The 16,590-nt window shown below is 34.9% G+C and overlaps 1 protein-coding gene across 1 annotated transcript in view; it reads left to right on the top strand.

Annotated features, from left to right (window-relative positions):
• The window catches only part of LOC125650227 (N-acetylated-alpha-linked acidic dipeptidase 2-like), a 64,803-nt gene that overhangs the window by 42,496 nt on the left and 5,717 nt on the right, over window positions 1-16,590 (top strand). Inside the window, exons 15-18 of the mRNA XM_056153827.1 lie at window positions 10,757-10,850; window positions 11,468-11,711; window positions 13,316-13,403; window positions 14,116-14,208. Of these exons, the coding sequence (XP_056009802.1) occupies window positions 10,757-10,850; window positions 11,468-11,711; window positions 13,316-13,403; window positions 14,116-14,208 (519 nt within the window). The remainder of the gene's footprint in view (window positions 1-10,756; window positions 10,851-11,467; window positions 11,712-13,315; window positions 13,404-14,115; window positions 14,209-16,590) is intronic.

Below are 16,590 nucleotides of genomic sequence, written 5' to 3'. Positions count from 1 at the left end.
TGGGACCCAGAAAATCCATTACAGTCTGAATACACAGTGGGACCCAGAAAATCCATTACAGTCTGAATACACAGTGGGACCCAGAAAATCCACCACAGTCGGAATACTCAGTTGGACCCAGTAATCTATGTATGATGGTCAAATTATGTAGGAAGTGGACACAGTATATCTATGATCATGCATGTGATATATTACACTTTTCACATGAGTCTCGCACTTTTTGAGCCCATCTCATCCTCTCATGATCAGGTAATGAATTCTCACGCTTTCTTAAATTTTCATTTTAAATAGAAATGACTGTCCCAACATGTCTGTAAAATCATTATGTCACTGATAAACTGAACGGAATAGTAAGAAGCCAGAAATATGTACCTGTCGTCCACAGGTAATCTGCCTGTACATATAGTTAATATTGTCAATTATTGTAATTACCATAGTACATGTATATCAACTAATGATTTATGGCATATTTGATAAATACTTGTCTCTTAATTCAAAGCAACACACATTGCTGTTTTTTGTTATCCTGCATAGTGATCAAATCTCAAATATGATATCTTTAAAAGGCTTGCAAATTGAAGAAATACAGAAGAATTCATAAAATCAATAGTTACGAAAGATAATAAAAAAGTAAAATGATTGATGCAATGAACTATTCGTTTAAAAAGTCAATAAAATAAGTAAACAAATAAAACACTCCAGTAGACAATATACACCAAAATATACACTACAGTCTACGTCCACGGTGAGACCTCCTACAAACAAAGGAAGTACGTGTATACACTGGGGCCCAGTAAACAGGGTTAGAAATTATAGCCCATCCATCCACCCGAGATTTCTACAATGGGGCCTGGTAAACAGGGTTAGAAATTATAGCCCATCCATCCACCCGAGATTTCTACAATGGGGCCTGGTAAACAGGGTTAGAAATTATAGCCCATCCATCCACCCGAGATTTCTACAATGGGGCCTGGTAAACAGGGTTAGAAATTATAGCCCATCCATCCACCCGAGATTTCTACAATGGGGCCTGGTAAACAGGGTTAGAAATTATAGCCCATCCATCCACCTGAGATTTCTACAATGGGGCCTGGTAAACAGGGTTAGAAATTATAGCCCATCCATCCACCCGAGATTTCTACAATGGGACCCAGAAACAGGGTTAGAAGTTATAACCCACCCATCCACCCGAGATTTCATACTCGGATGACCTGTTGCCATTGGTCTTCATCCGTCACCTTCCATATCGATTTTACAGTTTTTAACTTCTTGAAAACAACAAGTCCTATTGTTACCTTTTTTGGTTTGAAGCATCTCTGGGATAAGTTGAACATGAATTGTGAAATTTATGACTTTACCATATGGTTAAAAAGGACATATTTTCATAAATTTTCTTTTTTATGCCCACACATGTGGGAGAAAAATTAAATGCATGATTATGGATTTCTAGTCAACTCGTACCCTGACCGACTCCTACCCAGGTCAACTCGTACCAAATAGGTCAACTCGTACCCAAAAGGCAAAAGTCAACTCGTACCCAAGAATCTGCCCAAAATGCAATATACCTATGCGCATATAAGTGACATATCGCTTAGGTACGAGTTGTCATCAATTGAAGAGGAGGAGTCAACTCGTAACCAGATTCTTGGGTACGAGTTGACTTTTGCCTTTTGGGTACGAGTTGACCTATCTGGTACGAGTTGACCTGGGTACGAGTCAGTCAGGGTACGAGTTGACTTGACTCCTGATTATGATGTCCATGAAGCCCTCTATCAAAATTGTGAAATTAATGGCCCCTGGGTCAGGGGTTCAGGCCCTAGGGTGGGACTAATATGGCCATATAGTGAAAATGTATTAAATTTTAGAAAATCTTCTCAATTCCCATATATATTTGAGAAAAACTAAATACATGATTAGGGTGTCCTTGAAGCTTTCTATCTAAATTGTAAAATTCATGGCTCCTGTGTCAGAGGTTCAGGCCCTTGGGCAGGGACAGTAGTATGGCCACGTAATGAAAATGTATTTTAAAAAAACCCAATTAGGAAATGTTAAAATGATTTATATGCTTCAAACTTCCATTTTTCCTTCTTCTGTAATTGATTAGGAATTATTGTATTTATTTTGAAAGATCATAAACATGTGCACAAAAGACTTCATATTGAGGCTTATATGCAGATATGAGATTGCTTGAATGGGCTATGATACACAGGTGACGGTTAAGGCTCGTGGGCCTTTTGTTAGTAAATTCATTCATGTTGAATAATGAACATCACAAAACTGGACTGGCAACTTATGAGTATATAGCCACAAGGCTGGCTCTTAATTTCATTGAGTTTCCAACCCTGCAGTGTAAATCCATCACAGCCTCATTAAAAACATGCACTACCTTTAATTAAATGTAGGGAAACTGTTTCTGTGTGTAGTTTATGTTTGGCAACATACTTAATGTTTGTATGGTTTGTTTATCACAGTACAGTTTGGATGAATGTATCAGGTAGACACTTCATAATTGGTGTATATTAATGCAAAGTAAAGGTTTCATGTTAGGTCTTATTAAAAGAGGATAGAGGTCAAATTGGGAACTATAGGCATTCTGATTTATGTACCTCATTTTGGTGAAAGGTTTTATGACATTGGTGAAAGGTTTAGGGGTCTTTTTCCAATTTCTTCTTCATAAACATTAACAGCATTTCAGTACCAACAACACTAATTTGATTAGAAAAGAGGTGTTTTATCATTTTGCAAGTCATTGCCCTGGTTTAAAAAAAACCAGATGTTATTTCTTTCTAACATGAGAAATTCTAAATGTTCACTTTGCAAGTCACTGTCCTATTAAAGAAATGGAAATGAGTCATATATTTCTAAATGATAGTGCTTGACATTTCAGCAACTCTGTCTTCTGAGTACTATTATGTACCTAAAGGTGACTGTTCTAAATTTAGGTATTACTGAACAGCAGGGCTACAGTTTGTTGAAATAAAATGAAAAAGCAGCCTTCTCTTCCAATATTGTAGAGTCAAGTTCACACCCCAGGGCCTATAACTGAGCCACAATATGGATGGATAATTTTACATATAGAGGAATTATGCAATGAAAATCTTTCAATGAACAACTCATGGGCTACAATTTGCAGAAATGATAGAAATTAAGGCATCAACAATTTGTTAATTTTGTAGCCTTAGGACTTGATTGGTTAAGTTTTTTTTATGAGAAATAAAATCACTTTTTGAAGTAATGTATTGTCAGTTTTTGTCCATGTTGTGTATGGGACTGGTGTTCAGGCTACAGTAGGGTTACATAATAGACAATGACAACAATAAATAGAACAAGATATGCACAGGAATATATAGGATAAGTACAAAAATTCTTCCTATCAACAAGGCTATAGAATTTCAGAAAATTATATTCAAGAGTATGATGATATATTGGTTTAGATTTAAACTTGTTCAAATATTTTTACCCCTTGGAACAAAAGTAAGTCTACAGTAGAATATTTTCAATGCTCACAAATTAATCTTCATTCATCTATTCAAAATATAATTGAAGCATCACAAGATAAATAATGTACTGTCCAAGAAAGAGTTTTGTGAAGTCTTAGGATTTTACTAATACACCCAAAATTTTCATGGGTGTTGTACAGGGATGATTATGTGTTTCCCTCCCTATTTACACAGGAGACTCGTGCAGACAAGCTTAACTTCCTGCTGTTTCCCTCCCTATTTACACAGGAGACTTGTGCAGACAAGCTTAACTTCCTGGTGTTTCCCTCCCTATTTACACAGGAGACTCGTGCAGACAAGCTTAACTTCCTGGTGTTTCCCTCCCTATTTACACAGGAGACTCATGCAGACAAGCTTAACTTCCTGGTGTTTCCCTCCCTATTTACACAGGAGACTCGTTCAGACAAGCTTAACTTCCTACTGTTTCCCTCTCTATTTACACAGGAGACTCATACAGACAAGCTTAACTTCCTGCTGTTTCCCTCCCTATTTTCACAGGAGACAAGCTTATATTCTACTGCAGACAAGCTTAACTCCCTGCTAAGCAGGAAACATAAAGTCACACTAATGCATTTTTCTCCCTTTAAATTTCATTCTTCATCAATTTCTTGAATTTAGCCATCATGTTTGTTTACTAATAGAGAGTGCATTCAAAATTATATAAAGCCACTTTTTCATAAATGTGTATTTAATTTATAAAGTCTCTCGAAAGTTATCATCGAACAAATCATAAGGTGACATTTGTAAGTATTATTTACAGATTGCACTGGATAGCTTATGAGTTCAGTGAGTGATGTCTCTGAAATGCTAATTTTTCTAGTCCAGACATTTTGAGAGAGAGAAAAAATCAACCATGATCAAGGTCAATTGACTGATCTCTTATCCGTGGATTCAACCCATCCATTCGGGAAATGGCCTTTATGTGCTACCAACTTTTGAGTTGGATTTGATGGATTGAATGATGTTAAGATCTTATACACATGCAGAAACATGTTTCTTGTTATTGTGTACCTGTCGGAGAGAGATCATCATATTATGATATGACACAGTTCGTCTGTTGTGTCGTCCATTCCTTAGCACCATTTTGGCCAGATAAAAACAGTACTCATGAGGCTTGAAACACATGTTTCCAATTATTAAAGGAAGCAGCCTATTGTCTCTCATTCATATTTCAAAGGTCAATCAATCATCATAGATAGGTTGTATTATGGTATGGTCTGTTCATCCATCAATACTTTGTAGGAAGGATTAGTACAATAAGGCTAAGATAATCAAACCTGGTAAACATGTTCCCCACTGTGAGAGGAAGGTGCTTGTTATATCTCTAGGTCAGTGGTCAAAGTCATACTTTTATGAAGGAGATCTCCCTCTTTCCACTTTCATTTAGAGAGAAAAGTTTTTGCACAACCTTTTTCGACTTCATTTACCCCCTTACTTTCCATTTTCCAGTAAATAGAACGCAGTCACTATAGACAAGTCCTTTTGCACTTAATGCACTGAAAGAGCATCTGTGGTAACTTAATATTTTCAGCATAAGAATATGCAAGTAATGGTAATACGTCAATACACCTTGCAGTTTAGGAGAAAAAACAGGTTGTTTTGTGCAGATGTTTTGAGATGGATCATAGTTCAGAGATGCAATCTGAAATTTCAAAATCTTTTAGATAAGATTCAGTATTCATTCGCTATTAACCTTTAAATATCAATGAGTTAAATATCAGAAATAGTTGTTTTTTTTAAATGAATAAAAATGATAAGATAGTGGACCTTGAATTTTAAAGGTCAAAGGTCTCATCACAAGTTGCCTCATGTTCTTTGGAGGTTAGTTTAAAAGTCATACACATCAATATTATATACTCAGATTTCAAGGAAAAAGAACTTTCATAAGGAGGGGCATCTTCGCTAGCGAAGATGAAGAAGAGGTAAAAATCTTCTGCAATAAAAAGACATCAAAGCAGAGGTAAAAAGTTTTATTCCTTGCAAGGGGCAATAACTCTTGAAGGGGTCTATAGTTTATTAAATCATTACCAAACATTTTTTGTGGAATTATAGAAAAGGATAATTGGAATGATTTGAATGTTTTTTCCTATCAAGATTACTGTGGATTTACAGTAAGTGTGAACGAAACATATCGGCAAGTACATGATGTGCTCCAGATAGTTCATTGGAAAGTCCCCGAGTGATTTTATAGAGGGCTTTTGATTGGTCGGTTAAATTATAGGTAGGCGTTCCCAAGTATTTGGCATTATATTATCTCGTGCTTAACAAGTGTAAGTTTCACTTCTTGATTTCAATGTAAGTTGCACCGTACGTAGCGTGAGATTCAATATCGGTTTTGATTTGACAACGGAGATTTGAGATTACGTTAATAAAATGTCTTGTAAAGTTTATCTTATATATACTAGATATCTACATGTATAAAAGTAATGGGATATTTTATAAAGAAAAAAATATAAGATGTCTTATAAAAGATCAAGATATCTCGTAAACTTTAGAAGATATAACTTTTATCAGATACCTTATAAATTTTATCTTTTAAACAGGAATAAACGTGCCATACTTATAATCCATCGCAGTATCAATAGGTATGGGAGGGGGGATACAGGGTGAAAAAGGCGGGTTCCGATATGTAAAGAAAAGGCAGGATAACAATATCCCAGAATTCAAATAGTGTTGAATATTGAAAAGAAAAAAAAAAGACAGGATCGAAAATGCTGTGGGAAAAGGCAGGATCCGCTGTTGCCTCTATATCCCAATTAAAATTGAAAGGTTACTCCCTTAAATTCCTGTAGATGCTTGTCAGTTTTAAGTGATCAGAAATTTCAGTACATGTCTCTATAGGCGATTTTGTCCGTTTAAGAACAATGCTTTTGTTTTCTTGTCTCTTTCACATTCGCAGTTTCCATATCGTTATTTTTAAATAAATCTCTCAGAGGATATTTTCAAAATCTTACAAAGCATTTGATAAGGGCGATATCAAATCTCTCAGAGGATATTTTCGAAATCTTACAAAGCATTTGATAAGGGCGATATCAAAAGATTGATGTCGGAAAAATTTCTAAATTCAAATAGTTGGGGGGAAGAGGGGGTAAAAACTCGTAAGTTTCTGTCATCCGACATCGATTACACTTTAGTGGGGAAAAAAGACAACTGACTTTAAAACCACATAATAATATATTTTAATAAACATTTAATAGTTTCAAATGTACACTTTTATTTGTTTTACTTGTTAATCGATTAGTTTCAACATACTTCATATTTAGTTTTGTATTGGGGGGGGGGGGGGGGGGGGGGTCTTGGTGAGAACTATGCGAACTCAGTTTTCTCAAACATTGAACATTTGATCTCGCCCCTTAAATAATTTTTCAGATTAAGTAATAAGATCAATAGATATTCTACTTCAAGAAAACATTTATTTTCAACACATGGCAATTGGATGCTTTGATGTCTTTTACTATTATATATATACCCACATTGTCGTAAAAAATTCGGAAGCAACCATCGCTAGATACTGTTAATTGAATGAACAACTGCAAGGTCTGTGAATTCTAGCAAAAACTAAATTCCCCAAACCAACCCTCTCCTGTAACACATTATTAAAGAAATTCAGCATTTCATTAGCATTAGACGCGCCTTCTATAACGTCATAATAAACCACAGCAAAGGTTGATTTTTAATGTTGCGTTACTGACGTACCTTTGAACCTATATCGCTGGTCCACCCCTAACTGCATGTCCATGATTGTGATTACTCGTTGTACGAACAACACTCGCTTCGTCAAAAAAATATATATATATATACATGTATATATAACTGACTCTGCCTAAATTGCAATAAAATCAGTAGCAAAGAAGTTTTCAACACTTCGTTCGTGTTCAGACCACAGGGGCTCGTCACGAATTGACCCTCTCTATTCTATATTTATATTTTTTTGTAAATATAGAATAGACGATGTCAAATTTTAAAAAGACAAAAATTTCGTGTTCAGACGAAATATCCTTCTATTGGATTTTGTTTGCAGTTTCTTGAAAGTCATTTCCCAAAACATTTCTTGCAGCTCTACAAATTAAAGACACTGATGGTACATTGTCAGGGGTACAAATATTTCTTCTTAATAAATTTTGTCTGATTTCTCTATTATATACACTTGATTTCTTTTTAATTTCATATTTGATAAACAGAAGTACATCCGGTGTGAGCTTCGTTGGCAACATTTTCGGTGCAAGAGTTCCCATGATTGACAATTTTATAACGTGGCCTTTGCGACGCCTAATTTCTTACTGATTTTACCATAAAATAAACCCTCGGCATGTAATTTTAAAATCAACGTCATTGTTTTAGTTGGTATTGGTTTTCCCTTTTCACAGAGTCTCTTCCATCGTGCTAAAAGATGTAATGACACGCTAGTGTAAAGACACGTGTGCCCATCTAAAATTATTTTTATTCCCGCCCCTTTAAATATTGGTCCAATCACAGTGATTGTTCTTTCCTTGATGCGTAATCATTGACAGATTTGTTTTGAAATCAACTATCCGGGACGGCGAATTAACTCGAGAAGCTGAGTCATTCACACTTTCTGTAAATTCACAGTAAAAGACCTAATGAAGTTGAACATTCAACCTTAGTTATATATGATGGATACTGGGGTTCCTCGTTGGCAATATCTGCGTGGTCTCTGGTGATTAGGTCTTGCAGCTGTCTGTTGGAGTTCCCATGGGCACGAATTGTGCCTCTTTATTAGCTGACCTGTTTTTATATTCTTATGAGGCAGAATTTATTCAAAAGCTTCTACATAAGAAAAAAAATCTCTAGCTGTGGCCTTTAACTCAACAATTAGATATATTGACAACATTTTATCTATCAACAATACTCATTTCATTAATAAGTGGATTCAATATATCCAAGTGAACTTGAAATAAGACACCTCAAAGTCTTCCACATCTGCTTCATACTTGGATATTTTATTGTATGTCTTGCAAGAAGCTCTTTCTTTTGGAAGACCATGTTTTGAGATATCTCTGACTGTTAGGGGCGTAACAGTACATCAGTGGATCGTGATGTAGAGGTGGTTACTATCAATCTTGCGCAATAATTTCTGGAAATATAAGAATCCTTTAGTTCTAAAGCAAAATGTTGATATGATGGAACTGAAAAAAAACCCCAGAAATCATGAAAAGCAACTGTTTGTAGGACTGCATTATTTTTGTTGGTCATTAGTAAATTCAGTGTAACATACTCAGAACTGCAATATGTATTTTTCTCACGGATTATAAAAGGAAACCATTTCATAACATCATGCAAGGTAGTATATTAATTATGTCTCCCCTTCCCAGAAGGGGGACATATTGTTTTAGTATGAATTCTTCTTCTTCCTTTTCTTCCACTTCTTCTTCTGCCTATCATACAAAGTTTATGCAAGCCAGAACTTTTTTTGTCTTTTTACATAGGCCTTTGATATTTAGTATGTTGGTTTATCATGATAAAACAGTGTGCCACGTGCCATTTTTGATGATCCTTGACCTTGATCTTTTATGTAAAGGTCAAATAATAGTTTGGGCATTTGTTTTGTCCGGACCATAACTTTTTTGTCTTTTGACATAGTCTTTATGTTGGTATAAGTTTAATTTAAAGATGATCCTTAAAAAATGTTTTATAAAATTATGGAAAATGTGAGGGAAGACATCAGTTTTAGTGTGCTAAAACAATTCCTCCTAGTGACTGTTGATGCTCGTCTGTGTAAACCTCATTTTCTTCAGATGACACTGTGTATGTATATTCTTTGACATTGATAATCACAAGAAATTGTACCTCAAAGTTTTAAAAATCTGAAACGGACTGTACAGCTGTTTATACACCGTCTATTGCAACATGCCAGATAATACGGTAACTAAAGGGCACGTCTGTGTTGATTAGTGATGAAATTTTGAATAGTCTAATCTTAGTAAAAAGAGATATGCATTTTAATGAAGAAAAGTATTTGTTGGTATCCAACTTGTATAACAGGTAGTGATGTAATTTCTCTCTATGTTGAGAATACAAATGGCAATGGTGCCAGCCCTCTGTGGTTTCCTTTGTTGGTGGTGACTTCACAGAACAAGGAAGGGAAGGAGAAAATATGAGAAAAATGCCAGCTGGAGGTCTCTATATGACACTGTTCATTATCAGGAAGTGTTTATATCAAATGTACTTTAAGTAGGTAATGAAATGTGTCTCTGATGAAGCACTTTATGAATCGTAACTTGATTCTACATTTAAAACAATGCATGTGTTAGTATACAGAAATGAAAAGCAAGTTGTTGAAGCCAAACATTTGGCCCTAAAAACTCGTTGTGAAACTCCTATGCAGGATTTGTGTGAAAGCTAGAGAATCCTATCACTGTACATGTTAAAATGTTCAAAGATCATGTTCATTACGGTTTATCTTAAATTGTCTTCATATCATATTTACATCTTCAATGTTTTTACCTTTGATATCTTTACTAATTGAAACGATAGCTATTTCCTTATGATTGTGAACAATGTGTGTAGGATTCTTGATAAATATAGTATGAATGTTTTAACAACTGGGAATTCTCTGACAAAAATGAAAATGGAATGTAAATATGAATAATAAATTTTATTTTGAAAATACATGAGGGTATGAACTGCAAGGCTTAACACTGGTGTACTCTTCACGAAGCACTAACACGTTTCATGAAGTATGCCGGCGTGAAGCCTCACAATTCATACACTCACACATTTTCATAGTTGAAATATTTACATTTCCAATGTTTTTGCCTTTTGATATCTCTACAAATTATAATGATAGCCATTTCCTCATGAAAGCTGCATATGAACACAGATAAATGTAGTACATCTGTTGTAATGGCTAATAATTCCAACAGAAATGAAAGTTAAGTTAAACTTAAGTTAAGTTAAACTTAAGTTAAGTTAAACTTCAATTTTGACAATACATGAGGGTATGAACTGCAACACTTCATGCCAGCAGACTTTTCATGAAACACTAATGCACCTGATGAAGTATGCTGACTGAAGCTTCACAATTCATACCCTCAGGTATTTTAATTCATAAGTAAAGGATTTCAATACAATTTACCAACATTTGGTGCTCAGATTATTATAACAACAATTATTTCTTGTTTGATTTGTAGTAGGTGTTCAAATTCTCACGCCTAATATCAATTCAATTCAATTTATTCTCATATTGCACAAAACTCTAATAGTCCAGTCTCAATGATGCCATCTTTATTTTTTAGGATTGAGGGTTTGCAGGGGGACAGTGACCACTCCCCATTTTACTACTACATGGGTGTGCCCTCCATCTCCCCAGCATACACCTATAACCCTAAGGTTGGTAGTTCCTGTTGTGATGTATAGTTAAAGAAAATGAAAAGTAAAGAAAATAAGATGGATATACATGCAATTCAAACTGTTGTTTATTTTCATTCTCCGTCCCTTTAATTTGACATGTGGGTATAGGTAGGTAAATAGGAAAGATAGTTAATTTTTTTAATGTAGTTACTGCATTGATATTCATTGAACACGTTATTTTTCTCAAGGTTTGTTAATGACTGATGTGAGATAATGATAGAATGCAGCCACATGAAAAAAATCTCCCACAAATAAGAAAAAAATTTTTTTTGACAGTATCTGAAATTATAACACAGCTTTTTGAATTGAGGCATTTTTGCCTAGGTTGGTTGAAAAAGGAAACTAAAGAAATTAAATCGATTCTGGCCTTATCCTAGCAGGAAACTAAAGAAAATCAACCAATTCAGGCCTTATCTTAGCAATTATGAACTAGAGGTACTTGTTAGATTATGTCTTGAATCAAATTAGCTTAAACCCCATATTTTATTTCAAATCAATGAGAGAGAGATGATCAAACATATTATGTAAAGAGAGGACAGTTTTTAACTGTTTGACCTGTATAATGAATAGATGATATGTTCATTCCTCTGTTACAGAAATATCCAAACCTTCCAAGCTACCCTGCCTTCAACACCATGGAGGACACCAAAGACTATCTTACAAATTTTACAGACAGAAACAACTACACCCTACATATCAAAGTGACACAGATTGTGGCTGATGTTATTCTCCGGCTGTGTGATTCTGCAGTGATTCCCTTCAATGTGCAAAATATAGCTGATACTCTTATCACTGGCAAAAATAAATTAAAGAAAATCAATTCTACATATGTGGCTTTAGGTGAGAAAGCTTTATCAATTCAGATTTTTACTCTGCATGGAATTTCAAAGAATTTATTTTGGAATTTTAAAGAACATGGCATCATTTATACATAGTTTGCATTTTGACCAATTATTGTGAATCTTTTGCATGCAGTAAGATGCAAAAGGTATATATAAGTGTACATATGCAATGGGTACAAATATTTACAAAAGTAATTTATTGAATATGGAGAATAAAACATCTTAGCATTTTTACATAATGGATTCAATGTCTTTTTATGCCCCCTTAATTCCAGTCCGATTAGGGGGCATATAGTTTTTGGTCTGTTTGTCTGCAAAAACGTTAACCTTGACCATAACTTTTGAACAGTTAGTGTTAGGCCCTTCATATTTCACATGAGTATTCCTTGTGACAAGACCTTTCTTTTGGTACGAAAATGTTTGACCTTGGTGTTTGACCTACTTTTGAAAAACTTTAACCTAGACTGTAACTTTTGAAAGGTTTATTATATCCATCATTTGTTGTATCTGTGATTAGCAATGATTGTGGTGTGGACATGACAACAGATTTCTTTATATCTGATGACATTTTTATACCCCCCTCAACAAGTTGTGGGGGGGTATACTGGAATCGGGTTGTCCGTCTGTCTGTCCGTCCGTCTGTAGACGTAATGGTTTCCGGGCTCTAAAGCATTATCCTTTCCACCTACCATCACCATATCATATATATGGACTACCCATGGGATGAAGATGTTCCCTATCGATTTTGGGGTCAAAAGGTCAAAGGTCAAGCGCACTGGACATTGAAGTAGCAATATGGTTTCCGGGCTCTAAAGCGTTATCCTTTCCACCTACAGTCACCATATCGTACATATGGACTACCCATGGGATGAAGATGTTCCCTATCGATTTTGGGGTCAAAAGGTCAAAAGTCATGCGCACTGGACATCGAAGTAGCAATATGGTTTCCATTTAAATTCTTTAATGGCTTTTTTCATCGCATGGAGATGCTGTGTTCCTAGATACCTTTTGGATCATAATACTGAAGTTTTACCTATTACCAACACCCTTTGGGAGGGGGGGGGGGTATTCTTAGTGAGCATTGCTCACAGTACCTCTTGTTACAATCAGGACATTGCTTACTTTGTTATAAACAGAATTTCATTATAATCAACTTCATTGTAACCATCATTATAATTTGGAAGAAAACAAAAATTAGTCAGCACTTAAAAAATCATTTTATTGTATTCAGCATTTTGTTGTATCTGATTTTGTTGTAAACAGAGGCCAATGTATAAAGAAAAGCCTTTTATATAACTTACATTTTATATCCATGCAATCTTTCCAGGGAATACTAAACTTTCCTCCCTCACTGAAGAGTTTATATATGTATCTCAGATATTGCATATTCAGATGTTATAATTTTCACTACAAACTAGAGAAAACTACCTCTCAGGGAGCTCTCTGTAAACCCAATCATCCAAATATAAAAACGATTTTAATGTCTAGATCAGGAATCGAACCCTGGCCTGAATTTCTAGAAAAAAAACTTAAGTCAAAGCTTGGACAACAAATAAAGATAAAAAAGCAGCAACATTTCATGAAATTTCTTTTTCTTTGCAGATTTTCTATTCACAGAAATTGACAAGTTTTCAGAGAAAGCCAGCCTATTACATGCAAAGTTTAAAAATCAGGATAAATCAAAATTAAAGTAAGTTATGAGAACAGTACATTTTGAATACATCCTGCAAGTTTGTCATCTTGTCTTTTTGTGTTTCACCATAAAATGGTTGTAGCATATAGTGCTGTCTTTCCATCCATCTTTAATTCTGATATGGGTTTTTTCCCTAGGGTTTTGTTGGTTAAGTCAATTCACATTGGGCTTGAAGTGGGTCAGCTTGTTAACCTTGACCAAATGCAGTGTGAACATGAAATGTACGAACTTGGTCCTTTTACCATATAAAGCATATTGTGCATATACTAAACTACAGAGAGGTAGTACAGTTTAAAATACAATTGAACTTTGGTATCTAAAAAATCGATATCTCGAATACCATGAGTATGCAGAAGTGAGTTGGAAGTGCCAACTACATTGTTACTCAGGTGACCTATTGCTATTAGTCTTTGTCTGTCGTTGTGCATTAACAATTGAACATTTAAACTTCTTGATAACTACCATTCCAATTCTTTTTAAATTTGGTATGAAAATTAACATCTTTTGAGACAAAAGGGACATAAATTTTAAATTTCGGCGCTTTTGAAAAGAGGTAGGGTAAACACTGCGAAAAATTTACCAATTTTCAAAAATCTTCTTCTCAACACCCCACATTATGTGCTTAGTGATGTATTTGTTCTGAGGTTTGTTTTTCACATAACCTAATCATGATTCTATGTGTAATTCTGAAACATGCTCTGTATTTCAGTGAAGAGGTTCTATACGATATAAATGACAAACTAATACAACTACCAAGAATATTTATTGTTAATGGAGGTCTTCCAGAATTTCCTCAGTATAGGTAAGTTGCACAACTCAAATCTAGTACATGAACATCTGCGGTCCATTCTAATAAAGGTCAAAAGTATTTTGCAAATCTAAAGAAATAAAGAATTTATACAGATGTATGTAAAATCATATTTTCTCAAACTTTCCTCTAAGGATAGGCATGAAAAAATTATTTGTCAATGAATTTTCCTCATACTTGGTAAAACTGTAGTATAGGAGACCCTCTTACAAATATGTCAAAATCATGTGAGGGTTCTTGTCATTGAAGGGAGTTATGAATTAGCTTTAAGCTCTTGCACTGCTATTACTGCCTTTTATCATCATACATTCTTATAAGGTACTTCCAATGCATATAAATTTTTATATCCCTCACAAATGAAGTTTAGGGGTTCATTAAATACTGAAAATTCCTGTGATCTGCACTTTCAGGATTGCTATCTATCTTGCAATAGTTTTATTGCAGGAGGTCCCCACTATAAGAAGCCCTTGTCACATTCAACATTTTGAAAATACTGTTGTAAATATTTAATTTCGTGTTGAAGTATCTGATGTCTATTTTCCCTCAATCCTGACAATGTGAAGAATTGATTCTTTAGGAAATTATCCCAGTAATGCTATTAATATTCTAAATGACCATTCTGCACTTTCCCAGTCAGCAGATTTCACATGTTCCAGCCATGGGTACATGGACTGTAATAACTTACACTAGCCAATGAGATATGAACCTGTATTCATTCTCAACAGAAAACCTGCATATCATTTTGTTAAGAAAACATCCTTACTGCAATTACTTATTCAATGATTATTGTATCATTTAATTGTCAATCATTTTAAATTAAATTATCAATCATAAAAATCTTGTCGTAAGAGGCGACTAAATGGGGCGGTCCTTCGGATGAGACCGCAAAAACCGAGGTCCCGTGTCACAGCAGGTGTGGCATGATAAAGATCCCTCCCTGCTCAAAGGCAGTAAGCACCGAGCATAAGCCTAAATTTTGCAGCCCTTCACTGGCCATGGTGACGTCTCCATATGAGTGAAACATTCTCAAGTGGGACGTTAAACAATATAAAATCAATCAATCAATCATTTTAGCTGAGTTGGGACAAATTTGAATTTAGCTTGTACTGGTATTATAATCTTTATAGCTCGCTGGGACGACTGTCCGGAGAGTTATTGTCATGACCGGGGTGTCAGTGTTGGCATTGGCGTCACACTTTAAGGGAAAAACTTTAACCTGGGCAATATCTTTTGAACCAAGGGGTATAAGGTTTTGATATTTCACATATAGATACCTCATGAAGAGACCTTTGTTTTGGTGCCAAGACTTTTGACCTAGTGACCTTTACTGTGGGCTTTGACCTACGTTTTAAAAACTTTAACCTGGGCTATATCTTTTAAACCAAGGGGGATAGGGTTTGGATATTTCACATGTTGATTCCTCATGAAGAGACCTTTGTTGTGGTGCCAAGACTTTTGACCTAGTGACCATGACCTTGGACTTTGACCTACTTTTTAAAGCTTTAACCTGGGCTATATCTTTTGAACCAAGGTGGTAGGGTTTTGATATTTCACATATAGATGTCTCATAAAGAGACCTTTGTTTTGGTACCAAGACTTTTGACCCAGTGACTTTGACCTTGGACTGTCACTCACTATTCAAAAACTTTAACCTGGGCTATATCTTTTGAACCAAGGGATATTTCACATATAGATGCCTCATGAAGAGACCTTTGTTTTGGTAGAAGACATTTGACCTAATGACCTTTGGTCAAAAACTATAACCTTGGTTATATCTTTTGAACCAAGAGTAATAGGGCTTTGATGTTTCAAATATAGATGCCTCATTAGAAGACATTACTTTTGTTACCAGAACTGTTGACCTTGTACTTTGACCTACTTTTCAAAAACATTAACCTTGGCTATATGTTTTAAACCAAGGGAATAGGGATTTGATATTTCGTATTTAGATGCTTTATGACCAGTCCTTTGATATGGTATCAAAACTTTTGACCTAGTAACCTTGGACTTTAACCTATTTTTCAAAAACTTTAACCTTTTGAACGATAGGTTAAGTAGATTCATGCTTCCCAGCGAGTTATGTTGTCTTCTGACAACTCTTGTTAGCTGAGTTGGGACAAAGTTTAGCTTGTACCGGTACCACAATCTTTTTAGCTGAGTTGAAACAAAGTTGAATTTAATTTGTACTGGTACCATAATCTTTTTAGCTGAGTTGAAACGAAGTTGAATTTAGCTTGTACCAGTACCATAATCTTCTTAGCTGAGTTGAAACAAAGTTGAATTTAGTTTGTACTGGTACTATGGTGAATGACAATTTCACTTTTCTTTGAAATATCTCAGGTACTGTTTAAAATCTAACATTAAAATTGATTTTCA

This window comes from Ostrea edulis, chromosome 1 (assembly GCF_947568905.1).
Source record: "Ostrea edulis chromosome 1, xbOstEdul1.1, whole genome shotgun sequence".
Classification (NCBI taxonomy): domain Eukaryota; kingdom Metazoa; phylum Mollusca; class Bivalvia; order Ostreida; family Ostreidae; genus Ostrea; species Ostrea edulis.
This window is presented reverse-complemented; position numbering and strand designations above follow the sequence as displayed.